This window comes from Haemorhous mexicanus, chromosome 1 (genome assembly GCF_027477595.1).
Source record: "Haemorhous mexicanus isolate bHaeMex1 chromosome 1, bHaeMex1.pri, whole genome shotgun sequence".
Taxonomy (NCBI): Eukaryota; Metazoa; Chordata; class Aves; order Passeriformes; family Fringillidae; genus Haemorhous; species Haemorhous mexicanus.
Genome location: NC_082341.1, coordinates 18,778,649 through 18,805,972, shown reverse-complemented (window position 1 = coordinate 18,805,972; position 27,324 = coordinate 18,778,649). Strand labels below are relative to the sequence as shown.

General features: G+C 44.1%; 2 protein-coding genes across 5 annotated transcripts in view; one reads left to right on the top strand and one right to left on the bottom strand.

Annotated features, from left to right (window-relative positions):
• Positions 1-2,491: 2,491 nt before the first annotated feature.
• Positions 2,492-7,906, bottom strand: SKIDA1 (SKI/DACH domain containing 1). Its single transcript, XM_059841973.1, has one exon. It carries the CDS (start codon positions 5,425-5,427, stop codon positions 2,962-2,964), a length of 2,466 nt encoding a protein of 821 aa, XP_059697956.1. The 5' UTR covers positions 5,428-7,906; the 3' UTR covers positions 2,492-2,961.
• Positions 7,907-22,266: 14,360 nt separating this feature from the next.
• MLLT10 (MLLT10 histone lysine methyltransferase DOT1L cofactor) overlaps positions 22,267-27,324 on the top strand; it is a 121,648-nt gene continuing 116,590 nt past the window's right edge. For 2 of the 4 annotated variants that reach the window (XM_059841953.1, XM_059841936.1), the window contains exons 1-2: positions 22,521-22,689; positions 26,353-26,432. In XM_059841953.1, the coding sequence (XP_059697936.1) occupies positions 22,521-22,689; positions 26,353-26,432 (249 nt within the window). Of the gene's footprint in view, positions 22,690-26,352; positions 26,433-27,324 lie in introns of those variants that run through there. The other 2 variants (XM_059841946.1, XM_059841960.1) reach the window with 2 other exon arrangements.

Genomic DNA, 27,324 nt, shown 5'->3' with positions numbered 1-27,324 from the left:
TTTTTCCTCCTGGTGAGTTATTGTACCTGGCTAATTTCTCCAACGGTAGTAAAACCACGAATGTCCCTGCTAGTGACTTGTACTAAACTGAGGTGTGCACGTGTGAAAATTATGTGGCTGTTTAACTCCTTGCCGTTTGCTGCTGCCAGGATGGAGGGTAGCCCAGCTGAGCAGCCTGCCGGGGATGCCCGGGGGTGCCTGGAGCTCCTGGGCCGCTGGCAAGGCTGGGCACCATATTTCACGTCCTCAACTCTGCAGAGCCTATTTGGTATAAATTTATGCTTATACCTCCCCCTCCAACCCCCAGCCCCCCAACCCTGGATTATTTCAGAACCTGAAAAGGCACCTCTGTAATTTACAATTCCTGGCCAAATCAGCATATCTCTAATTGGAAGTAAACAGGGTCAGGGGACAGAGTTACTTTGAAAGTGATATGTTGTTTAACTGACAAGGCGAAATTTTAGGTTTCAAGTTTGCATATTGCACTTTTGCGTCTTTTGGCTCTTTTTTTCTTCTTTTTTTTTTTTCTCTTTTTTTTTTTTAATTTTTTTGGTCAAGGGAAGACCTTTGTCAGGCAGACATGGTTTCTAACAGAGCGGGGGGGCTTTCCTGAGCAGTACATTTTGTATGTACTTACAGTTCTCTGGAAATAAGGCTGTAATCTGTGCAGCTCTAAACACACGAATGTAAACATTCATCTCAGAACAACTCCAGTAAGCAGATTTTTCATGACCATCGTAATTTCAGCAGAGCGGTTAAGAATGCAATGCACCTTTTGCAATTGGCAGCTTAAAGTGATGTGTGTGCATGTGTGTGTGCGTGTGCATGCAGGGGGGAAGGGTAACTCCACTGAAAGGCAATTGTTTACTCTTTCTAAATATATTTGGCTGCAGGTATTCTTAGACTAGGCCTTTTACAATGAGGGGAAAACTCCGGTGTGGATATAGTAAACAGAGCTGAAATCAGTTAGTGACTGCTTGGAATATTTGGAGACACGAGGGGTTGGGGCAGGGCATCACAAAAGGCAGGAATTAAAAAACTGAAACCCAGGCAGTGGATTGCCAGCAGAAATGTTGACTTTGAGTCACACAGTAAACATTACATTGTTGCTTTGTTTTCCTTTTTTGATTTGCGATAAATTATTCTCCCGGGATTGATCGATGAGTGGAATCCTTAAAATTTAATTTGTGAATGATCTAGTATAAATAAAATGCTAATCCAAAGAAAGAAACCAGCAATTATTCATCCTAAACTCTGCTGATTCAGCAACTCAATTATTATTGCCTTTCTCAAGCTGCAAACTTTTCAGGCTGTTTTCAGAGTTGCTGTATCCGTCCTCCCCCCACAAGAGATACCTTCCCCCGTCCTCAGCTCTGCCTCCACCTCGGCCTCCAGCCTTTCTTTTTTTTTTTTTTTTTTTCTCCTTCCCTTTCTTTTGCAGAGGTTGGGGGAGGGAGGGAGTGAAACAGTTAACCTCTTGAAGCGTATTTCCTCCAAATAAAAACAGTGAACTTACAAATGGAGAGGAAACCATGGATAACTCTGCAATAATTCAAAGTGTTTGGAATCAGGATTTTTTTTAAACAGTGTTTTTAATTGAAAATAAAGCTAAAGCATGCTTTTCAACAGTGCAAATTTCCATAATTTTGATTTACTGCTTCCATCATCACAATATATTATACCAGCATGTCTTACCGAGGGCTAGACTCTAGAAGTCTCCCTGTTTGACTATTTTGATATTAAGTGCAAATATAGATAATTGCCTCTGATTGTCACGTGCAGTAAAAATGTTTTTGCTACATAGAGAGGATGGCATGGCAAAAAAACCCACGACAGCAAATTTCAAGAGATGAGGATAGAACCGGGAAGTGTAACATGGTTGAATTGCCTGAGTTTTGTTGCCAAAAAGCTATGAATAACACGGTCTTCTCATTTTGTGTAATCTTTTCACTTACGGCCTCTCATTTCACTTTCTGTGTTGTATTTACTGCTTTGCTATTTCCTCCAGCCAGCATGAGGGGCTGGACCATAAATTGTACTGCTGGCCGGGCAAATATTTTAGTTGCTTTGCAAGTTTGTAAGGGGCATGTTCAGACCACAACTTAAGTATGACATTAGTGGATAACAGTAACCTTATTTAAGACCTCTGGGTGAAACAAAAAGGCTTCCCAATTGCAAAGAGTGGCTGTACAAGTAAAAAGACACCCTTTTACCAAAAATAGAATTCCACATTTATTTACTGGTTTCAAATGAGGCAGCTTTTCCCAGCACTGGGGTCACAGGCGGACCCCAGTCTTTTCCAAACCGGAGAAGAAGGAGTAAGTGCAACTGCCCTTCGAAAAAGACACCCCTGCACCCAAAAACAAAGCTCCCGAAAAGTATACTGCTGCCACATTGAATTATAGTGAACCCTTACTGTGCAACCATGTAACTTAACAAAGTTTAACTGAATTAACAGTTAGACTTCCATTTTCAAAATCTAGTGCATAAATTTAATGGCTCATTCTAATATTTATTATTCAACCTTTTGACATTTATTTGCAGCAGTTGAACTGAGGTACTGGTGCATTATTAGCATTTAAACAGTAAAGTGTTCCAGCTCTACCATAATAACTGAGTTTAACTTGAGTCTTTAGCCTGAAGTACTCTGTGGAATGTAACATAATTAAAAAAAAAAAAAACCAAAACAATGCAACAGAACAAACAAACAAACAAAAAATCCAACCAACAACCCAAAAAAAAAACACCCCACCAAGATCCCAAAATAAGGGAAAAAAACCCCACTGTTGTAATGGTAAATAAAATAGTAATCCAGATTCTGGCGTCACAATGTGATAAAACAGGATTCCAATAGAGTATAGCATTAATGGGTTTGAACAAACCATGCTGCAGAGTTTAAAAAAAAAAAAAAAGGTAAGAAAGTTAAAGGTGGTTCAAGAAAATATTTTCCAAACTACTTTATTAATTAAATTTCCTGAATTTGTGGCTAGGTGGAAGAGGTATTGCAGAACCGCCCAGCTGCCATTTCCATACAGGATGGGCCTTGTGAGGTGGTTGGGAATCCTTAGTGGTGTTTAAGGAATAAGCTGGCAACAAATCCCCATCATTGCCAATAATTAGTGATGGTGGACAGGGAAAATTTGCCATGAAATTAAATGGCCTTTTCACTGCTGATGCTACATTGCTGGCTACCCTTTTGCGTCTATTGTTAACTGTAAAATCATCCAGTGTTCCTTCATGTGTCTCAATTTTACCTGTAGGACGTGGGCTTCGAGCTGATTTCAAATTTGGTTTGACTGGAGGAGTCTGCAGTACAGGTCGCTTTCCCAAAACCAGTGTCCTGTAATTTTTTCTCACCCTTGCTCCAAATTTATACTCCCCATCCTCAGGTTTTGGAGTACCTAAAGTGCATGAGAGGACCTGACTCTGAGTCAGTGGGTTTAAGGAAGTGGTTTCTTTCTCAGTGCATGCAGAATCTTCCTTGGCTGTTAATAAAGCGTCCTGGTTATTATTCTCAGTCACACCGTAAAACTCATCCTTAGTATCATTGCACTCACACTTTAGCTTATGTGTTGTAAGATCAGGCTCATACTCGTCGTTCGCACTGCTGTCCTCTATTTTGATTTTAATGCTGTGCAGGAATGGCAATGCCTTATTGCCTGTATCAGTGCACTGGAGCTCAGCTGCTGCTGCTGCCCCTGGAGAAGCAGCATCCTCAGCAGGATCAGTTTGTAAAGAGGGCAAATCCGTGGCAAATTCAATACAATGAGGGATTTTGGAATCTTTCTCTGAATTTGCTGCCGCTGATGAAGAATCATTATTTAAGAACCTAGCAGCTATTGTATTGTTATCTGCACGGTGTGTAGTAGTTGCTTGAAGGCATTTCCTTGCCTCTCTGAGTATTCTTTGTTGTGGAAATGCATTGTTTGTCTTTGGGCTAGGTGAAGAGGCCCCCTTTGCAACACAGTTAATTGTTAGGTCAGTACTCTTGGCATTATTGGAAAATTCAGAGTGTGGGAATGTGAGTTCGGATACCCTATCATCTCTTATCTCCGCGAAGCAGCTCCCCAGGCCGCCGGAGCAGCGCAGCGCCGGGGCGGCGGGAGCCCAGCCGGGGCAGCCCCACTGCTCCGGCAGCTCCGGCTTGACTCCGCCGGGAGCGCCGCGGAGGGCGGGCAGCCCGCCGGGCTCCGCCGGGGCCGGGGGCCGGGAGGCGGCAGCGGCCGCCAGATGGTACAAGAAGTTGGCGTGGACCACGCCGGGCGGGCTGCAAAAGCTGGTGCGCCTGAAGCGAATGCTCTGCACCGAAACCTGGCTGGAGACCGAGCTGGAGTCGGAGTCCGAGGTGCTGTCCTCCTCCTCCTCCTCTTCCTCCTCCTCTTCCTCCTCCTCCTCCTCCTCCGAGCTGCCCTCGCTAGAGTCCGAGGCGCCGCTGCCCTCCTCGTCCTCCTCCTCCTCCTCGTCCTCCTCCTCCGAGCTGCCCTCGCTGGAGCTGGAGAGGCTGGAACCGCAGTCCGAGTCGTGGGCGGCGCGGCCCGAGCAGCAGCTGGACTCCGAGTCGCTGCTGCCGCTCTCGGGGAAGGCGGGCGGCCCAAAGCCGCGGGGCAGAGGCAGCGGCAGCCGCGGGGCGCCACGGGGCCGGCAGGGCCGGGGCAGGGCCAGGGGCCGGCGGGCGCCGCCGGGGGGGCCCAGCGTGACGGCGGCGGCGGCCGCCCCGTGGCGGCGGCGGCGGCAGCGGGCGGGCAGGGGCGGGGGACCGGCGGTCGGGAGCCGGGGCCGCGCCGCGGCGGCGAGCGGGCGACGGGAGCGCAGGGGCACGCAGCCGCCCACCGCCGGCGCCGTTTCATAGTTTACGGGGGATTTGCAAGGCGCCCGAGCGATTTCTGGGTAGCTGTGGCCAGTGTATTTACTAAAAATGTGAGGTAGATGAGCGGCCGGTAGCAAGGCTGTGTCCCCCGGGCGCAGAGCTTTCCTCCGGACGGGCAGCAGCGGCCGAGGAGAGTCGCTCAGACCCAGCCAAAGTTTGTTCTCCTTCCAGAAGCCGGAGAAGGGGTCGGGGGGAGCGAGCTCCGGCCGGAGATCGGTGGCAGACAGCGCCCGGCTTAGTTTCCTCCGTTTCGTTTTAAGAACCCGTTCGGTTTTGCAGGATGTGTATAGGGCTTCCACGTCCTCTCTGGAGATCAGGGTGCATTTGGCGGCGTGGAAAGCGATGGAGTTGATGGCTTTGAGTTTCCTCAACTCCTCCAAGTCGCAGTGATGTTTTTTTACTTTTAAATGATCCATTCGCTTGTGCACGGTAGTTCGCGGGATGTTTTTGAGAAGGTCTGTAAAAACCTGGGAGAGTGCAAACATTTGCTTTCCTTTAATGATGAGGTAGCCGAGCCTCACGCCATCCACCTCTTCAAAACCCGACTTCAGGTCTCCCATTTCGTGAATTAAATTATTCCCAGCATTTGCAGAGAGAGAGAGAGATGAAAAAAAAAAAAAAAGGAAAAAAAAAAAAAAAAGCCACACACACACAATCCTCAGCCAGATGCTGTATTTGTCTCAAGGCATCCTGCTAATAAAATATAACAAAGGCTGTTATTCCTGGTGAATGAAGTGCCAAACTTTAGACAAAATTTTAAAAAATAAATTAAAAAATACCGTGAGACTACAATCAATATATAATCTTAAAAATCAGGTTTGCCAAAGTGTTTCTTTAAGTTGTTGCTGAAGATCAGTACCTGTTCCCTTTCATTCCCTGCTTTTCCATTGGAAACTATGATAATGGAATGTGAAGGGAGGAAGAGAAAAGAAATGCAGCTGCTATTCCCGCCGCTGCTTTAGCTACAAATAAAATGACAGAGTGAAGTGAGCTCGTCCGGAGACACCTTCATCAATTAATTCCCCTAAAGCCAACGCTGATTGGACACTCCTGACAGGTGATGCAATAAAAATTGATATTCCACCCCTTCCCCCAAAAAATCTCCCACTAATTAGCATACCCTTATACTGCCACCTCCCCTCCCAAAGTAAATAATACAGTTAGTATATAAATCTTTCTATTAAACAATCCGAGCTCAAACACACTCAGCTCTCTCAGACTTCCTCGTCGCTAGCTTCGGAGGAAGGATTTGTATGCTTTTTCCCCCTATCGTTCCGTATATTTTCAGCCTGTTTTGGACAAACGTTGCTCTTTTGTGCATGCCGTGAATTTAAAGGACATAAGTCTGATCGTAGCGATGGAAAATCCTTCGGTAACGTAGCCGCTTTAAACCAGCGTTTTATTCTGCATTGTGTGGAAAATGAAGCTTAGCGAAAACGTGCAGAACAGCTTGGTATTTCCCCTTCTGAGGCTCCAAAGTTAAACGTTCGGTTGTTACCGAGAGGGAGTACTTACATTTTCGAGTTTCTCTTGATTTTCCTCTTCTGCTTAATTAGCTTTTTATAGCCGGGTACTAAGGTTATTTTTGCTGTCTGAATATCACGGGTTCCCGCACCGTGATACTATAACACTTTTAACTGAAATTCTGCCAGTAATATTGCAGGAGGGGGGAGGAGGACGTGAGCTCACGTCAGACCCATAACAAAGCATAGATAAGCCAGAAATGTATACACTTTTCACGAGTAACCGTGCTGGATCACGAGCTGGAATGTCCTATAGTACCAGAGCCCAAGTCAGGATTCCTGCGTGCTGATTGCTTCCAGCAGAGAAAGGAGAATGTAAAATATCCAAGGTGTTTCCAGGAGCCTTTATGTAACAACAAAAAAAAGTGCTGGAACACACAATGTACGATATTACATCGGGCTAGGATGCTTCTAGCTCGCAGTTTGCATATTCCACTCGGAGTAGCCCTGCCGAAGATTTTTGATGCTCCCTTTATAGCAGCCCCTTAAAATCAATTTGAAGAAGCAACATGAAGGTTTACCCTCTTCTTAGGAACGTTAAATTAGTCTAGTGTCAAGAACGAGGATCTCGCAAATGTTGCGATAGCTGCATGCCTCTCCCTTGTCACGTTAAAGTGATGCTTGCGGTTTGCACGTTAGGCGCTGCGAAAAAAAAAATCACCAATCTCTGCCGTGCATCCAGTGTTCCGCTGGATACAAACACCAGCACTTTTATGTATCACTGCACATCCAGAATTAGACACATCCGCGAGATTAATGAGACATCTCATACTGCTGTGACTTGGCAAAAAAATCGACGGAGGAAAAAAAAATCTTCAATCGCAAACGTCAATATCCACTCCGCGTGTTGGCAATATGGTGCGTGGAGTTCGTGTTACCCCGTCAGGTACAGCTAAAAGAAAGCGCATAATCACTCTGTGAAAACGCCGTTTTGCATGACAAGGCGAAATCCAGGCAAGCCCCCAATTTCCCAGGAATTCGAGAGAGAAGTGGGAATTTGGAGAAGTGCATCCGGGAATGGAGGAAGTCTATTCAAGGGAGCCTCCAACTCGGAGGGCTGAGATTTGAAAAGTCAGCCCTGGACTACTGTTGCTCTCAGCGCAGATGTAATCGCCGCTGTTCAACTTAATCCATGTGTGTGCGAACCGCGATGCCTAGTTCTTCCCTCTGAAACCTAGGGATAGTATTCCCATCCGAGAAAGCAGAGCTACAGCAAATTACATTTTGTCCCTCGAATTAGAAAAGGATCATTGAGTGGATCTCGTGATATTTCAGCCTTTAAACGTAACCGAGAGGCAGCAGTGAACAATGCCTCGGCATAGCTCAGACCATCCGCGGAGTTCTCCTTCCCTCTCCTCGCATCTGGATCTCCCAGCCTTGCCTTTCTCCTGCTCGCTCGTGTGAGAGGCAAAAAAAAAGCAAAGTTTCGAAAGAAAACAGCTGCTGGCGCTAAAGAGAAATCATCGTGGTCTTTCTAGAGCTAGAGACAATAAGGTCGTTTAAAAATTCCTCCTGATGTACTTATATGCTGCGAACACCCCCACCCCCTCCCTACTGCTCTCCTCCCCCTGCTTTAAGGTTAAGGCTATGGAGTCAACAGTAAAGGAACAGTAAACTCCGAGAAAGCTGCTCAGAAGACGTTACCCAAAAGCTCGATGGGCTGAAAAGTCTTTTATTTGTCAGGTAGTTCAGCTGGGTCCGATTCCCGTGTAAATCCACGCGTGCGTTCGCACGCAGGGAGGCACGGACATCCAGACCCGCACCCACGCGCTGCCGGTGATAGCCTGGCAGTGGGATTCGGCAACTGTTTAAAAAAATGTCCCTTTTCAAATTTATTTATTTATTTATTTATTTTTAATTCCGGCGCTACCAAACGTTTAAAACTAGTGACGGCTTTTCAGCAAACCTCGGGCTCCCGAAAGGTGCGGCCATGAGCACCGGGGTCGAGGCAGCACCAGATGTCGGCAGGGAGAAACCCACGAGAAGTCTTGGGAAATGTCAGGCGCCCAACCTACACATCCCCACCGTATACTTACACACACTTTCGGTTGCATATCTTTCTCCGCATCTCACACAAGAGAGCTTTGTTTCTTTACTTCTCCATCATTTGGTTTGGCTTTTTTTTTTTTTTTTTTTTGTGTGTGTGTGTGTGCGTGCGTGCTTTCCCTTGGCCATCGGCACACGTTTGTATCCGGGGTCGTCTTGAAGCAGGCTGGGGGGGAGATCCTGATAAACAGCCGTCAGAGGCCCCTTGCACACGCACACGCACATTAAAGGCAGGGGACTTGAAAATGGATTTGCACGCACACAGGGGATTGCGATCAATAGCCACCAACATTTATGGCTTAGATTGTTAATGTGAAGGCTGGTCAAAAGAATGAAAATGAAAAATTAAAGGTGTCTGGTGTCAATTACATGAAAAGTTATGCCATAATTTACTTACTGGGATGTATGTCTGTGTGTTTGTGTGTCCATGTGCATGCGTGTGCAGACCCAGATGTACATGTAGCTATGTCTCAAAAGCAAGGGAATTTCTTTGTTAATTTTGTGGACTGTGTCACCCTCACTGGTGATCAAAGATGAACATGATTAAAGGAATGGATGTTTGTCTCACATTTCTTAAGATAAGGACACCAGAGATGCCCAGTTTTGCCAAATACATACACATGCAACTACAGAGAGTTGTGTGTATGGGTGCATACACACACAGAGGCGATCAATCAAACGTGCTCCTTTTCACATTGAGTAGCATGCAATTTGCAATCTACACTCTATAGTGAGTAGTATTTCAGTCTTAAAACTGTCTGGCTGAAGGATAAACCTCATTAGGAAAGAAAGAGCAAAATAATATTCATAATACTTTATTGTAGACCTATTCCCATTTGTTGAAAATCATATACTTTTATTTTTGTAAACTTATGTTAAAATATATATGCTCACAGGGAACTGCTTAGCCATGTCATTCCAGAAAGAAAACGTGTGTAACATTTAAAATACTCCTTTTACGTGATGTTTTGATTTATTTTCATAGTATGATTATGTTTAAATACCAGTGCAATTTAGCCTGACCTCTTCCTTCTGCAAGGTAGTAATGCACACACCATTTACAGTCTTTTAAACGTTTCATTGGGAAATGCAACAGCAATGTCCACCACTGGTTGTACTAATGGGGAGAATTCTGAAAATCTTCAGGAAAACCTAAGGGTCATGTCCGTTTTCACAATAGGATTGCCACATTATTAGAGTATTATTATTATTTATTATTATTTGCTAATGCTGGACTATGTCTTCAAGTATTGACAAGTATTAAATAAACCTTTTGCTTTCATGATGCTGTGCGGAAATACATATTTCACATGAGAACTTGATTTCTAACACTACACCCTGCTTCTAGTTACTGTTGGGCATATTTTGCTCGAGGAGGACACAGATAGAAAGCAGCTAGAGGCTATCACAAAGAGTCCAGTAATGTAAATATAATAGGGTCAAGGAATAGCATAATAGGATCCTTCTGCAATTTTAAAGTCAGTGAAATGTGACTGCAGTAACTAAAATTTGCCCTAAGTTCTAGTCAGACAACGTATCAGAATGTATAACTAAATCTCCTAAATGCGCGGGACAAAGAAATACCAGCCATCAGCCTGGGACAAAAAAATCATAATCTGACTAACACTCTTATACCTAGAAGTTTCAGGGTTGTTTTTTTCTTTTTTCCATTTTTTCTTCTTTCTCTCTCTCTCTCTCTCTCTCTCTATTTTTTTTTCCCCCTTAAACAGAGATGCAATGTAGAGTTCTACTAAGTGCTTTTTAAGTTTGTGGGGTTTTTGTTTTATTTTTTTCATGGGAGCTAGAGTGTTTCTTGCACACTACAATTTTGTGCAATTTATAATCACTATGGGCTAAGACTATTTATTGAATTTAATACCCGTGGTAGTTTTAAAATACTTTTTAGCAGGAGTTTCTGGACACATACTACATGCCATGTTGTTTACTGACCCATAATCAAAATGCAGTGACCTTCTACCCTTTTTTTGCCCCTTGACCCATGCTGAATTCAATGCAGCCTTTATAAATTTGCAAATCCTTGGACGTAAAGGGGATTTGGTGAGGCTTTGTTCTGAAAGGATCCTAAAAGTTTGCATTTTTAATTAGACAAAGGTAAAGCAACAAACATTGGGAAACAAGATCCTCTCTTGCACATAGGTGATCACTCTTAATTTCTGCAGTGGGAAATTACATCTTAAAAATCGTACCCTGCAAACTGAAAAGCAGTTGCAAACGAAGGAGATCAGGAGGTTATGAATTGCACCAAATTAGCAATGTGGTACAAATCACTTTCATGACGTAAGGGATAGCCAGGCCACAATCTTCCGGCGCTCCTCATCTCCAAGGACCGTGTGGATCCTGGTGACCCAGGGAGAGGGGCGAGCCAGCGATTTGATCTGGAGCTACAGGCACATTCCCTTATCTCCTTTGCTATCAGTCAGTTTAAAGGACACCGTAATTATGATGGTGATAAAACAATGCCCGCTTATGTGTGCTGAATAAATAAAGAATGTTTACAGCCCCAGAATGTTTCAATTCCAATTAAACGCTATCAAAGAAAAGCCCCTTTTGCTCCCTCCCCCCCTCCCTCCCTCTCCCCCACGACTCCCTATTTACCTTGTTGGTTGTAATATGGCCCTATGAAATAAACTGGCCTTCCAGTTTGCCATTAAGGCCACATCGGGAGGAGGGGGAAGAAGAGGAGGAGAGGGGGTGTGAGACAACATGCACTCCCAGTCCCACAATTACTTTGGGTCGCCTGCATCCTCTCTCTTTCTTAAAATTTATTTTGCTATTATTTGTTTATTTTTCAATTGGCAAAGGCGTGATGATGCAGGGGGAAAAGGCACTTAAAGATCCTGCTCCAACCACAGGCCGAGGGAGTTGGGCTAAATTAATCCAGCACCCTTGGGCACTGGAGGAGGGGGCTGTCCCCCTCACCCCTGGCTGCCACCCCACCGGGGCCTCGGGGAGCAGGGTCTCCCCACTGCTCCTCTTTCCCCTGCAGCAGGGAGCCTTGGAAACGGGAGCCTGGAAATGCTTCCCACTCACTAAGACACAAGGATCATTTCAAATATTCATTGTATCAGCAAATCTCGTCGTAATCAGATTAAAGCAAGGTTTGGGGAGGAACTGCCTGTGTTTCTGGGTGCAAAATGCCAACTGGACTACAAAGAGAGCAGAAAATGGGTTCCTCTCCCCCCCGCCTTGGTTGCATGGGGAGAAATAAGAAATACAGTAATTTTTGCAAAAAAGGGACACTTTAAAAAATTGCAATTTTCCCCATTCCACCCCGGGTAGCATATTCCTCTCAGAGGTTGTTTTCCTTTTAACTTTACGCTTAGCATTTCTATACGATGCTCTTATTTTCTTGTTTTAAACTACAGAGACTATTCCCGCTGTGGAATACACTGAGGTAGATTTTCTTCATGCCAATTTGCTTTTAGTTTATCTCAGCCGAGGCAACAGCTTTTCTACATTCAAGCTTTAAAATGTATATTTCATTGAGTTGTCTGGGGTGAGGTGTTTATATCCATTTTGTGGAAGTGAGTGAGGAACTGAGTGCATTTTCAGGTCTGCTCGATAGATGCAGGCCCTTTTCCTTTTGAAAGTTTAGACTTCCAATACCCTCAATTCTACTGGCAGAATTAGGATGGACTTGGAGGGTCCTAAACGTGACCATTCACTAAGGCGGGGGGCTTGCAACAACGTGCTCGGCAACTTAATCTTACACTAAAAAGAGCAGAGTGTAAAAGAATGGAATACAAACTCTCCCGACATTTGTAGTCGCTTCCAAAGTGGACCGTGCATTTTAAAGCTGATGGGAACGTGTGTGTTTTGGAGCAAAAAGGAGAGAAGGTAAGTGTTTATCCCTTGTATCCGCCAGTTCGGGTAGAAACAATGAAAGAACAAAGGGAACCACTTCTCCGTGTGAACATTTCCCATTTTCCTCCTCCGTTTGAGCCTCACTGTGAGGGGCTGGCGAGGGGACTCGCTCCAGCTTTACCTTTGGCGGCGGGTCGGGGGTGCGGGGCACGGGGAGAAAGTTGCGGGGCGGTTCAAGGCACCCCCCGTTCGTCGCCGGAGCCCGCCGCGAGCAGGAGCTGCAGATTTCATGGCTCTGGACTCACCGGACAGTCCCCGCGAGCCGCGGCCGGCGGGAGAGGGAGCGGGGCCGGGACCTTTGTGTGCGGGGTCTGCCCGGCCCCGCGCTGCCGGCGACGACGGAGCTCCCCGGTGACTGCCGAGGCGGTGGGAGAGGAAGCGGAGGTTAGGAGCCGGGGTAGGAGGGAGTGCGGAGGCCTAAAACCCCCCGGGAATTATTTGCAAATCCCATAAATCGCGTGGAAGAGCGGTGGGGGAGGGGCAGGGGGTGAACAAATACCGCGCGCGCGGGGCCTCGCGCGGACCGTTACAAGGGGCGGCGGCGACGGCCCGGGACACACAGACACGCACGGACAGACGCACGGACAGACGCGGGCAGACACACTCGGTGTTTAAAGCCGTGGAGAGCGGCACGACGCCGACTCGCCGAGCGGGACCAGCCCGGCCCGCCCGCCATTAGCGCGGGGGCTCTCGGCCGCTGACCTTTCACCCCCCCACCCCCGCCCGCCGCTTCCTTTGCTGCCCCGACCACCTTCCTACCCACAATCCCCTGCGCCGGTCGTGCTCGTGCCGCGCTCGAGCCTCCCGCCGCTGCTCCCCCTCCCCCCGCTCCGTTCCCCCCGGCATTCCGGGAAAACCCGGGAGCGGCGGCGCCTCCCTCGGGAAGCGCCGGGGCGGGATCGGGGTGTCCCTGTGGCGGCGGCGGTAACGGCCGGGTGGGGGCGGGGCAGAGGCGGGCTCGGTCGCATTTGAACGGGAGCGCCGGCGGAGCCCCGTGTACCGCAGCGGCAGAGACCGGCCAGGAATCCTGTCACCTGCGGGGCGGGATCGCTGACCACGGGATATGCGGGGAGCTCCCTTGGCCGAGGGCTGCACGGGCCAGAAAGGGGGTCTGAGGTCCCTTCCTGCCCGTGTGCTGGGGGAGCCGGGGCGCTGGGAAGAGGATTTGCCTGTTGAATTTCATCGCTCGTAGACGTTAATCTCGTGTTTTAAAGTACCTTGTCAGTGGCTTTAAGGAAATCAAACGTGACATTAATCAAATCACACAAATGTAAACATTTATAAGTTAAATCCTAATATTATGCAATTATTTAAATCGAGCCGTGGTTTTTCCTCAGTGTCATGTTGTAGCTCTCACTCTCTTCCTCAAAAGCTTTGAGTTTTTTGCTGGATCCCGGTGTCTTGGTGTCCGCTCCATGGAGTGTGGGGACGGGAATGCACTGGGCTGCAGGTGGCAAAGGACTGTAGCTTAAATATCGCCTGGTCACCTAACCAGGCCCATCAAGGTTTAAAAGAAGGACGCTTTTGTGAATGAGGACAAAATCCTCAACACCTTGCACTGGTACAGTTGAGGGTTTCTTTCTGCCCTGTGGGTATGTGAAGCAGGTGATCCCGTGCACAAGCTCAACAAGGATGCCCTGGGTGGCTGAGATGGGGCAGAGGTTCCTTTGCCGCCTCAGCGGGATTTTTAGGCGACGTGACATGTGAAAGACCCATTCCATTGCGAGGAGGGAACAAGGGGCGGTGGGCAGGCGGGCTTCGACGGCAGGCACAGCACGAAGGCAAGTTTGGGGAAAGGCGAAGATGGCAGGCAGGATACGCTGGGAAGCGGCCGGCGCCGCGGGCAGTTGGCCTCTCCCCGTCTTCGCCCTTCGTCCCGGCTCTTCCCGTTCGCCTCTCCCGGTGGGGAAGAGGGGATTTGGGGGTCAGGGAGGAGAACAATGCTGAGCCGCCCTTTGTGCGCAGCACCGTCCCCTGAAGGGAGGGAGCGCGCAGTGCAGCGGGGCCGCGGCGCCTCTGTAGTGCTGCCGCTCTCCTGCGGGCAGTGCTCGCGGCATGCGGGGCAGGAGCCTGGGGCAGCGGGATCAGGGCTCCCATAGGCCGCCCGCCCGACCCCGGGATAGGCTCAGGAGCGGGGCTGGCGCCGCGCCAGCCGGGCAGCCCCGCTCGCCGTACGGGGGCGGGAGAGCTCGGGGGCGAGCGAGTGGCTGCGAGAGTAAACTCGTGGGTGCCCTCGGCAGCGCGGCGCGGGCACGGGGGATTCCAAGGGTGAGCGGGGGTCTCCCGTCAGCGGGGCGGGCTCCGGGCAGGCCGCCCTAGGGAACGGAGCGGCGCGCGAGCCCGCAGGAAGCGGCGGCGGGGCCGGAGGAAGCGCGGCCGGGGCTCCCCCTGCTCCCGGCGCTCCCCATTGTTCCCCGGCCGCCTCTTTTCGCGCCGCTTTCCGCCGGCGGGGAGGAGGGAGAGCCCCGGGCCCCGCACGCTGTGTGCTCGCAGGCAGCGGCGTGGGGGGACCCGCCGCGAAATCGGGTTCATGAGTAGAGAGGAGCCTTTAGAAGTGCCATCCGCTGAGGGAGCTCCGTGAGGCTGTAGCTCACGTGTTACTTGAAAGGTAAAAACCCCCAACTACCGCAGCGGAATTGTACATAAAGTAACATCTGTTTCTGGGTGGATTTTAGAGCAGGACTTGCTAAAGAAATTGGGAAAAACTGCTCCGACCCACTGGATTTGGATTAATAAATGTAGCCAAAGAGAAATTTGGAAGGAACTATTCTTAAGTCTCTATATAAAAACGAAGATTAATCTTATCCTGTTTTTCATATAAGCACCATGATGGATTCCCCCCCCCCCCCCAAGTGATTGTTTTATGTTGGTTTGAGATTTTAAAATACTTGATTTATAGGAAAAGTGTTTGTTGCATTTTTTTTCCCCCTGAAAAGATTTTGAAATTAATTTTTTTTCAGTACACCATTTCAGACTGATCTTTTTCATGTATTTCCATAGGGGAAGAATTAACTAACTTGATGTTCAAGAAAATTTCCAACAAGTGCCCTTAATCATGTAAGAAAAAAAAAAAAAGTATTTGCACATTATTTCTGGAAGATAAAATTAAAACGTGTAGGGACTCATATTTGTGATGATGAAAGAGTTTCTAGAGAACTGGTTATTTTAAGAAAATCCTTCCTAGGAGAATTGTGATTGTTTTTAGCAAGTTATCGCTGAGAGCTTGTGAATTTATTTTAAAATATTAGAAGTTGTGCCTAGACTTAAAAAAAAAAAAAACCATTTGCCAAAAAAAACCCCATTTATCATATATGGTGATCAGTAAGAAAAAGAAATTAAAGGTTGATGTTTATGTATATCACCTAGCTGAAAATAATTCTGAAGTGACTTTTCTTCCCCCATGCACACTTGGGAAGTTGCATGCTTGCAGTCATTGTTTAAGATAATACCATTTGAGACTTTTCTTTCACTCCTGGAAAACTTGCAGGCTTTTGTTGGACTCCTCCAAATAAAAACTCAGTTCAGTTTAGATGGTTAAAAGCATGCATATTATTCAGAAGCAATAATATATGGAAAACACCACCCTAATAATATTTAAAGGCATTAGTTGAAGATTGAGGAAAGAAAGATTTTTGTTTTGTTTTACTAGTCCTGCTTGACTATTCAGGAGATGCATTTGTTCTTGATTGCTGCTTGGGAATTTTCAGAGGATTACTACAAATTTAGAAGGCGTCATTCAAAAGGACATTTAATACTCTTGTATTTGCTAAAACAATATATCTCTATTTGAAAACTATCTCATTGAATTGGAAGATTTAAAAAAAAAAGAGGAAGAGATATTTTGTTGCAATTCTTCATTACTCCTTATTTTGTATTTGTGTGGAATGTGTTTGCATATTTTATTTATTTTTTTTTTTTTGTACAGAAGAGCATTGTTGTTACTTTTAATTGAGAAGTACCATGTTATAGAAATTACCCACATTCCCGACACTGAAGTACCGTAGTAGGATTGACAAAAAATGATCCGAGGCTTGTGCACTTAATTCAGCAGGAATGTTAAGCTTCCCATATACACCCTATGTGGTCAAGTTAGACTTTCGCTCTTAAACAGCTTTTAATGGTCAAAGTTGTACCTGGAGGAAATGTATCCATGTATATCTATATGGAATTGAAATGAGATGGTAACAAGCAGTGGGAATGCAGCTCAGTGATCGAAAGACCTTTTCTTTTTTTTTTATTGCATTTGGCAACCTCTTTCTTTCAGAGACACAATACAATTAATTAACATATTCTGGGGCGTGTTTTTGAGATTGGGAAGTGGTGGCCCCTTGTTGAGAAGAAAACACTTTAAATAAAAAAGTAACATTGTCTTGTCCAAATGGTAGTGGGAAAAGCAGAGTAGTATTGCTTATCCAGCCCACGGATGCGGTTGATTTACTCCAATTTGCTTTAGCATATAACAAACCAGCTTTTCCTTTCCCACGCTTATATTAGATATATGTGTTTTGTTTATACAAACCCATCTAAAATAGCTCTGCATTTTAAGAGATTTGATGGGAAATTCAGCATGTTGTTTCTCATATGTAATATATAGTATAGATACTGTTCCTGAATTGAAATGAAATAAATGTGACCTGTGACACAACACAGTATCACAATGCCGATCGTAACACAACAAACATGAAAAGAAGGCTATTAATTTATATGGAATGTTAATTTAGCAAATCCTACATAGAAATATGCCAATAGAAGTAATCCGAGGCTTGGTCTTGGAGTGATGCTATGTAGATGTACTTAATATAAATCCAGTGAATTAATGCATACCTCATAAAAATCCAAACTTGGAAATGAAGAATTCTTCTTTGAAGAAAAGCCCTGTGTTACATTTAAATTGCATATAATCTACATTCCAGAGTATACTAACCCAGCTTCTCAGGGCTTATTACAGTATTAATATTCAATATGGTTTGCTAGAAGTTTATTTCAGGTTCTTTTGTATCATACTGTAATTATCATTACCTTGACTTAACTCATAAAAATGTGGTTAGCATTTAAATGCTTTTTTAATGTAGAGAATTATAAATTAACCATCACATTTAACTTCTTTAACTTCTATCACTTAGGGAATGTTAAATCTTTAGAAGGAAATAATCACTGCACTTAAAAACATCCTGTGCTAGGTTTCCTTTATTTAGAATTTTGGTTTGAGATTGTTCAGTCAAAGAAAATCCCTTGTTTCATGTTTACTGTAAACCTCAGTCTGAAATTAACATTTAAATGCCAACACTAGTAACAGAAGCAGTACTTGAAAACCACCAATTTTATCCATTGCTGCTAGCTAAGTGGAATTCACCAAACTCTCGAAAGGTGATAATACAATTAAAAGCAAGAAAAGGAATGCAATAGTTGCTGGAATTATTTTCCCCTTTTTAGCAGTCTAAAGAATTACAAAATTTGTAAATATGTTCACATAAAAGAAAACAGCACAACATATGAAGAGGCATGGTGTCCAGGAGATGCACTGACATGACCTCCAATGCTGCTACCTGTACTTGCATGGCATGTAAATATACAGAGCAATGCAAATTCCTCATCACCAAGTGACCACATGTTAAATGTTGAGACGTCTAAATTATTGAGTACATTGCATTTGGATAGGTGTTTAATACATATTTTAGCAATATATTAAAGAAGAGGAAGAGGAAAAAGAAAACTTCACTCTTTCTCAATACAATTTAAGAGTAAGCATGTAAAGATAAATTTACTTTATTAATGTGGGTTCTGTCGACATGCTATATCCTTCATAACTGAACAAAGATAGAAGGAATTTGTTGGATCTAAGGCAGACTGCAATTTAAAATCCACTCCGTGCAAGGGTCAACATGTAAGAGTTGCATTTTATTTTGTGTAAAGTGACCATTTCACTGCTGCCTTCCTAGAAATGAAGCCAATATCCACGATTAGAAGGTATTTCAGTGAATGCTGTTAATGATTTAAAACCACATAAACAAAAGGCAGACAAGCATCAATGTATTTTAAATGGATAATCAAGAGATAGATCATTCTCCCTATTGAACATCTCTAAGCTACTGCAATTTTTCTGTTTTCAGTTGCATCTGTTTAGCTGCAGTATGTATCTTTTTGCACATAGGTAAAGATCACAGCTTTGTCAACAAAGACCCAGTCTGAAAATGGAATAAAAATTACTGTGAGAAGTTTTCTTTCTGGAAGGAAGTGAGTTTTCCTGCTCTACAGCTCCAAGTCCCAATATAAATTTATGCTTTTTAACATAGAATGCATTTTATATCAAGTCAATGCTTTTTCTGTTATTTTTGGAAGATTCTTCTGATGATTATATTTAACTGGTAATGAGGCTTTGTAAATTAAAGACTTTTTCTTGTTCAATGCTTTGTTTTATTCACTAAAATTACAATATGATTTTGCACATTTTAAGGAAAAAAGTGACATTTCAACCAAGCATTCAAAAATCTTTGTTTTACTTTTGAAACTGATTATTTTGTAGTAAAAATTTGTGAGTACGTCTTTATTTTTGTTTATGAAACTGAAGTGCTATTCACTCATATATGCTAATCTTTTCTTGAATGCCTTAAACTTTTTAAAACAATTTGCAATTGGAGAGTGTAATTTTCTTTTTACTTACACATTCATTCTGTTTGTGAAAGTAAGAAAAATTGAAACACAAAATCTTCTTTTAAGTTTCTTATATTCTAACTTGTTTAGCTTCTAGATTTTGTAGGTTCCTTTAAGCAAATTGGATTTTCTCCTTGCATTTAGATTAACAATAAAATTATTAATTCTTACTCACTGAATTATATTTTTCTCTAGTTATTTTAATCTCATATATCACTAAAAGGACAGGCTTCCTTTTTTGGAAAAAGAAAATTGGCCTTCTGTGTCATGTCAGTGCTTATTAAATACTACAGTCATAAGAACATATATGCTACAAGATTTTATGTTCCGATTCCATAGCTGTTATAGGCTTAGTGTTAGCAGTATTTATTTAGTGGTAATGCATTTCTTTTCCTATTTTGCATTTCAAAGGTCTTCTCTAAATGATTGTTTTACAGAACTATCAAGAGGTTATCTAAATTTTTCAATCAAATATTACACAATGCCATAAAATGGTAATCATGGAGTTTCTTCCAGTCCATGTACACTCTTTCTATATAAAGAATTAAATAGAAATCTATAAGAAGACAACAAATGTTTCATTAAATAATTGAATGTATTAGGCTTGACTGAATTTTAACCAAAGCAAAATTTTGGGATGTTCAGTACTGGGCTGGTGTGTTGCATGGTGTGAGATTAGAATATTTTTACTTGAAAACTATACAGTAGGTTCACGAATATACTGTTGTTGCTATAGTGCAGCTTTAATCAAGTTGTTGCAAAGTATTTAGTTTTTTCTTTGGTGATGCTCCTTTAGAAAGCTAAAGATTGAGCTTTAAAATAGCTAATATAGAAAAAGACACTTGGGAATTGATTGTACTAGTTGCTTTTCAGACAAGAAATTGCAGGAAAACCTCAAAAAAAAAAAAGTCGTGAGAAAAATTTACAATTGTTTGTTACAATACACATTTTACTAAATGTATAAATTCATCGGACAAAATATATTTAATATATTTTTATTTAAAAATTAAATTTATCAGGGAAATAAAGGATAGATTTGCTGGATTTGCTGCTGTACTGTGACCTTTTTTTTTTTGTTTTGTTTTTTTGTTAGGGTTAGCAGAATCATTGAGAATGCTTTTTAAATTAGATGTCATTTTCTTGACAAGAATGAAGAAGGGCTGCGACACTGTATCTATCAGCTTCAAATAATTTGCGTTTTTTTTAAAACACCAGGATATATTAATTGCTTTTTTTTCTTGCAAAGTAATTGCTTGCACCTGCAATTTTCAGGGTATTTTTAAGAGCTTTTAAAGTAATAAAAATAGCGTTTTAAGTATGTTTAATAACAAATAATTTTATGTTCAAATTTGTATTCTTCAGTGTTGATAGGACATTTGGTGCAGGGTGGTTTTTTTGGTTTTTTTGAGAGCAGTCTTTGATTTTACACAACTGAAACACACTACATTCCAGTCTCCCCCCCCTCCATTTTTTCACATATCTCAAAAATTTCTAAACTCTTATGGCTATTTGGAGCATACATTTACAGAGAAATGCTTAGAATGCGCCCGAAATGGCTGCAATAATCTCATGTTTGGTTGGGCCTTGCATGTAGGAAACTACCTCCATGATTCTTTTTTGCCTGCCTGCCATTCTTCCTCTATCAAAATAATTTCACTTAAAACTTGAAGGAGAGAAAAGAGCTTGACCTAAGATATCCTGAATACAAACTGCAGACTCGGATGTCTGCAGGGGGTAGAGTTGTGCACATCCCACCTCTCCCTTCCATGCAGCAGTTTGTTAACTAATAAAACATCTGCACTTGTGTACAGGACTATGACAATGTATGAAATATAATCTGCATATGTGTGGGTCTAGGTAGTGCTCTGTCCAGGAATGTACATAATTCAGCAGTGATTTGTACAGATACCAGCTCAGCTGCCCTTGCAAAATCATTGTGAAAAATACAGCCCACACACAAATTCTGCTTCTCTGCCTTTTAGCATGATAATGAAGATGAATCAATGATATCTTCCTTGCCCAACACAAAATAAAATAAACAAACAAACAAATAAAGAAATGTTAAACCGGGGGCAAGTGAGCGACCAGGACTTTGCAAGGCTGCATTTAATTTCTTAATGCTCCTAACAATCACTACAATTAGTTCCTTCTGCTACAGGCATACCTGCTTACAATGGAGAATTGAATAGCCTGAGATTTTCCTCTCTGCTGACCACCTCAGCTCGCTCCCCTCAGGTCTTTTTTTTTTCTTCCCCCCGCCCCTTTTAATTTAGAGACACAACAGAATTACAGAGTTGTTTTATTAAAAAAAAAAAAAAAAACAACCAATCGCCCAACTTCTAGAAAGACATGTCCACCTCTTAGTAAAAGTAGAGAGCAGCTGTGTTGAAGAACATGTTTGTTTTTGTGTGTCTGCAGCCGCCCTGGTTTCTCTATTTGTCAGATTGCCCGTTCAGAATCACTTTCGCTGCCGCGGCAGGAATAGCCAGGCAGGGCTGCATCCGCGCCATGAGTTTTGAGGGGAGAGGAAAGAGCGGGATTAATAATGCATTAGCTTTGCAGCCCCATCGCAGGGAAAATAAACAAAATAGTAAAAGTTGCGGTGAGGGCAGGCAAGTGGCGTAATAGCGAGAACGCATTAGTCCTGCAGGCACACCGAGGGGATATAAACAGGATAATAAAAGTTGGGAGCGGGAATGCATTAGTCCTGCAGTCCCATCAGGGGGAAAATAAACAAGATAGTAAAAATGATTTCGGGGGGGTGGGGAGGGGGCGGGCACGGGGCGCGTCCTGCGGCCTTGGCGCAGGGGGCCCGCGGAGCGGCGGCGCGGGTGGGAGCGGGGCGCATGTCCGCCGCCTCCCCGCCCCCGCGGCCGAGGGGCGGGCGGGGGGGGAACGCGTGCGGCGCTCGCGGGGGCGGGGAGGGCCGGGCGGGACGCGGCGCCGCGCGGGCTGTCCCGCGGCCCCGGCGCGCGGGGGGGCCCCGCCATGTCCCGCGCGAGGGACGGGCCGTGGCCGCGTGCCGAGGTGGGTGCGCGCGCGGGCCGTCAGGTGCGCGCGGGCGCGGCGAAGGGCGGGTGCGCGCGCCGCCGGCTGGGCGCCGCGCGCGCTCCCGCGCACGCTCTCTCGGAGGGGGCGGCGGCGGCGGTGGGGGGCGGAGGGGGCGCGCGCTCGGGGCGCCGCGGCGGCGCTCACGTTCCGCGGGCGGCGCGCGAACCCTCGCGAGGAGGCCCCGGGCCGAGGCCTGCCCGCCCCGCGGGCGCGCGCGTAGTGCGCCTGCGCGCCGGCGCCGCCGCCGTGCCCGCCCGCGGAGCCGCGTCCGCTTCGGGAGCCGCCGCGGCCCGACCGACACAGCCTGGCCGGTTGGTCGGGCGGGGGCGAGACGAGGCGCTCAGCCGGCGGTCATGAGTCCCGAAGCGCTGCCGCGGCGGCGGTGGCGGCGGCTGCGGCTGAGTGACTGAGGGGAGACCCCGCCGGGGGAGGGGGCAGGCGGAGGGCGAGGCGCGTGTGGCGTGCGCGGTGTTGACGACGGTGTTTTTAACCCTTAGATGGTCTCCAGCGAGCCGCTGCTGCTGCCGGTGTCACTGGAGGGTGAGTTCTCCAGTAGCATGAAGGAGATGATCGGCGGCTGCTGCGTGTGCTCCGACGAGCGGGGCTGGGCCGAGAACCCCCTCGTCTACTGCGACGGGCACGGCTGCAATGTCGCAGTGCATCAAGGTGAGCGGGCAGGCGAGGGCAGCGCACCCGCTCCGGCCTTCGGCCTCGCCACTTCCTTCTTGGTGCTCCCCGACTTCTTCCCTTGGGCCTGCTTCCTTCTCTTCCCCACCCCCCGGCCGTTTTTCCCCCCTTTTTTCCCTCCCCCTCCCAGCTCCTTCTTTTTACCCATGAAGCCTGTTTCCCCGTTTCTAAGGCCACGTGCTTTCTGGTTTGACTTGCTCTGTCATCTTCCCTCCTTCCCGTCTGTCTTTTTCCTCACGTGAGACTTAGTATAGTATGTTCTCCAGCATTATGCCTGTGAGAAAGGAAGAACTCCCCTGTCCAATTTTTTACCCTGTCCTCTTCTGCTGCATGCTTTTTGTGTCTGTGCTTCCCAGTCTGCCTCTGCACCCTGTTAACAACCTCAGCTGCAGTGTTTCGAAGACTCTCTAAATTTGCTTTCGGTCTTTGCAGAACCTGTTACTGTACTCTATTCTGGTATTATGCTGTGTTTCTTTTTTCCCCTATGTGATCCCTGTTGTCCCTGCTTTTCCCAAGTTTGAAAAATTTATTTGAGCGGCAGCCAGGAGACAAGGAGGGATTGGAAGAGAGGGCTGCTGCATAGGAAAGACTTAGCTGTCATGTGATTTCATCTCTGCCTTTCCTTGAATGTCATTTGTCTGATGTTTCCTGGTAGATGAAGAGACTTCCTGTTATGGTTCTGCAAGGGGAGGGTGCTGTTTGGAATGGCTGATGCTGGATTTGTTTGGCTTAGTGGAGGCTGGTTGGTTGGTTTCCAGCTCAGTTCAGGAGCTGGCATGTTCCCTCTGTGTGATTGTTTTTTTTCTGTCAGTGGGTTGACCCTTCGTGTGAGAGCAGAGGAGGAGACAGTTCTGCTGCTTACATTGTAAGAAAGGAAGCCATCATAACTTTTCCTTTATGGTAGCAGAAGTAAGGAATAAGACGGTAGTTTTTCTGTACCAACTCCTAAGCAGTTATATGAACTCAGTGATTGCCTTTTTGGCTGCTTACAGGTGGTGGACAAATTGGAGGAGACAGAAAATCCTAAATCCAGTTCATTAATCTGAATGCCTAGTGCATGTGAAAATGCTACTAACGTGTGTCTCATGCTTGGTCTTAAATTGTGCTGAAGATGATGTAATATAGTAGTTGGTTGTTCCAAGTATATGTTCCCTTTTAAGTTGACAAATAATGAGAAATAATAGTAATTTAAGGAGCTATACAAAATAATTAAGTTATTTTTGTTAGCATTAGATTGAACACAGAGGGGACCTGACAGGATCTCTGAAGTTAATCTGGTTTTGAATTGGTTTCCTGTCATCTTAAGAGCTGAGTAATGTTAACCAGTAGGTTGACTGCACTTCTGGGATCTTAGGATCATGAAGAAGAGCACTAAAACGTGATTACTTTTAGAGGTCATAGCTGAAACAGCTATTCCTTTTGCACTGTCTTGGACATCTTCCTTTGTATCTAGAGCCTTGCTGATATTTTCAGTGAAAGAATTGGATGATAGCAGCAGTTGGACCTGAAATAGCAGGAACAAAAGTCAGTTGTAGAAAGTATTCCTAATATAGAGAGACACACTTCAGCAGGTACAAGAAAATGAGCTTTTTTTGTTAAAGTCATAGTTGGAATCTATCAGGAAGTATGCAAAATACTACTTGGTCTAAATCCAGAAGCTGTTACAGAGATCTTAAGAAAAGAACTCCATGTTTACTGTACCACTGATGCTTTACATTTTGGATTTGATATGTCATGTGAACAAAGGTGGTAGAGGAGGCCTGGCCACTCCTCTCTGTAGTAAATGTAGTAGTCCTCGTGGTCAAAGCTGGTGGTCTGTATTTGAAGTACAAACAGCAGTATTATCCATAGAGCTTTATTAACTGCTTTGGTTGTGTTATTATAATTATTCTTAGTTCAGAGGGAACTTGAGTTGTGAAGTCATTGGCAAGTTGTGAAGGGCAAGATCTCTTCATGTGTTTAAAGAAGCTTTGCATAGTAGTGGAAGTATAAACAAAAATCTGTAAATGGTATCCTGGTATATCAGAGCACGATTGGGTGATGGCCTCTTCGAGGCTCCAGGTGTGCTCTGTTACCCTGGCAGATATAGAAGTACTTCCCTTCAACTTTGGTCTTTGCCCAGCTCATGTTGCCTTTGGATCTACTTGCCAGCCTTGTTTCTGAGTTGCATTTTATACTTGTTTCCTGTTCTGCACTGTCACTTGCTAACCTAAATGTATGATTGCACATTTAAAATCTCCCTCTTAATATCTAAAGAGAAATTCAGAGTCCCCCCCCATCTGTGGTTATTATAGATGGAATGAAAACAAGATTTTTTTTTTTCTCATGTTAAAGAATTTTGTTGTGCAGTAGAAAGGGCTTATCAGAATAGTTTGGCATGTAGATACTTGAATAAAGTATTTGAAAATCTGACAACGGATCTTAATATGAGTACTTGTATGTATATAATAGGAAATGATTTCATTGACTTTCCTTCATGGAAATGAAGGTATATTAGCCAGATGTTTTTATATTACTATTGCATTACTATTTTTCATCTCTGAGCTATCACAAAATCAATACTATTTGTATAGTATACAATCTACTATTTGTATAGTATAACTGCGAGTTACTAATTTAATCTCAGCTTTCTTCATAACTTTAAATTAATCATATTTTTTCCAACTTACACACTTAAACCTGATTTTTCTATTTAAGTAACATATGATTGTTGAGAATTGAGTCTGACTTATCTTTAATACTTTGGGATTGTTTTTGACCAAAATGTTTGGCTTTTTGGTTCTTTGTTTTTTTTCTGCACCCATACAAATAAGATATACTTACAGCAAATGTATTATTTTATTTTCATTCCCTCTGTAGCTCTTAAGGTTGCTTGATATATGCATTTCAAGCATGAGCAGTATTACCAAACTGTTAAACTCTTTTATTTCTGTGGAATTTTGTAGCAAACTCTTGGGGTTGTTTTTGTATGCTGTAAAAATATAGATGACTGTCTTGCAGATAAATCTGTTTGTCTGAAAATCTCTTTCCTAGGGATTTATGTTGTAGCCTGGCTCAAGTTGCAACTAATCCATGTCCTGATGCTGAGTTCAGTTTGTATTTACAACTCTGTGAATTTTCTGGTGTAAAAAAGCAAACTTTGCATTTGTTCAGTTTGCTATGGATTGTCTGCTTAGGACCAGTTAATGTTCTCATAAGAGTAAGAAAACTGGATAGTAAGCGTATGAATAAGTGCCTTAGGAAGAGCTCAGGTTTGTTAGTTACTTTTAGTTTTCTCATAAAAAACCCCCTCATAATAACAAGCATCCAACATTTACAGTGAAGTGTCTCACCTGTTTCGCAGGTAAATAAATAGCAAAACAGGTCACATATGAATTGCTGCTGCTTTTGAATGGTTATGTCACTGTTCAAGTGAATGTGTTCTTTTTTCATTGAGCAAATCCTGCATAATTTTTAAAATCTAAGCTTGTTGTACTTAATTTCTTGTAATTCTGTGATAGGATTTAATGTGCAATGTATAGCTGTCAATTTGGCTTTCTTGATAAATTATGTGAGATCAACTAATAGTAAGCTTCTTTTAGAACATATTAGTATTGTTGTGCTGTTCATGTTTGCTGAAATGTTTTGTCTTGTTCAAAACAGCTTGCTATGGAATTGTTCAAGTACCCACTGGACCATGGTTTTGCAGAAAGTGTGAATCTCAGGAAAGAGCAGCCAGAGTGGTATGTGTTTTGTTTATTAAGTAATGCTAGTTATAATCCTTGTGTGGATAATATTTACCCAAGTGTTACAGTAATAACAGAAGAGAACTTTGCTTTCTTTTGTAATTCCTCTAAATGCTTTTCCGAAAGACCAGTTATTTTCTTATTTTTTTAAAGTGGAAATATATAACTGTCTCACTGTCTCTGAAGCATTCTGACAGTGTCAGGGTGTGGGGTTTTTATTTTTTAGGTGGTGGGGGTTTTTTAGTTAGTTTGGTTGGTTGGTTGGTTTTTATCCTTTTTTTTTTTTTTTTTTTTTTTGGTCCATGGTGTAGGTTTTGGTTAATTTTGTCAGTTTAACACTTACATAGCTAGGTACAGGAAGTAAATAAAATCTATGTCCAGTTTTCTTTAACAGCAACGTTAGGTTGCCAGTTAAAAGCTTCAGTCTAGGAACACTCCCAGAAAGAACTGTTGTTAATTTCAAAAACTAATGCTTACTTGGAGTGTGATACTTAGAATTGAAGAAGTATTTTCTTTCTGCTTTTTCTGGTTCTTTTATGGTAGATATTGGGGATTCAGGTAATGCTGTTCTTTTTTTTACCATGGTTATGTGAGGTCTTGGTTTGGTCAGACCTGTATGTTTGTTAGATGAAACAGGGTGATGTCAGGCATTTTTAGAAAATGAGAATCCCATTTCTCCCTACTTGGCACTTCTTAGTTTGTCTTCCAGCAAAAAATGAACTGAGAGAAGTGAGAGTATTTAGAAAGACTAAACTGTTCTTTTGCCTCTGAAAAAAAATTAATTGGAAGAGAGGGTGTTGCAGCATCTTAGAGCAGTGTGTAAACTGTTTCTAATGTTCATATCTAAAAACAAATGAGGAGTCAAGACCAAATTTTCAGTTACTGTCAG

Excerpts from the sequence above, each read along its gene's own strand:
- SKIDA1 (XM_059841973.1), bottom strand. The coding sequence starts at position 5,427 with ATGGGAGACCTGAAGTCGGGTTTTGAAGAGGTGGATGGCGTGAGGCTC.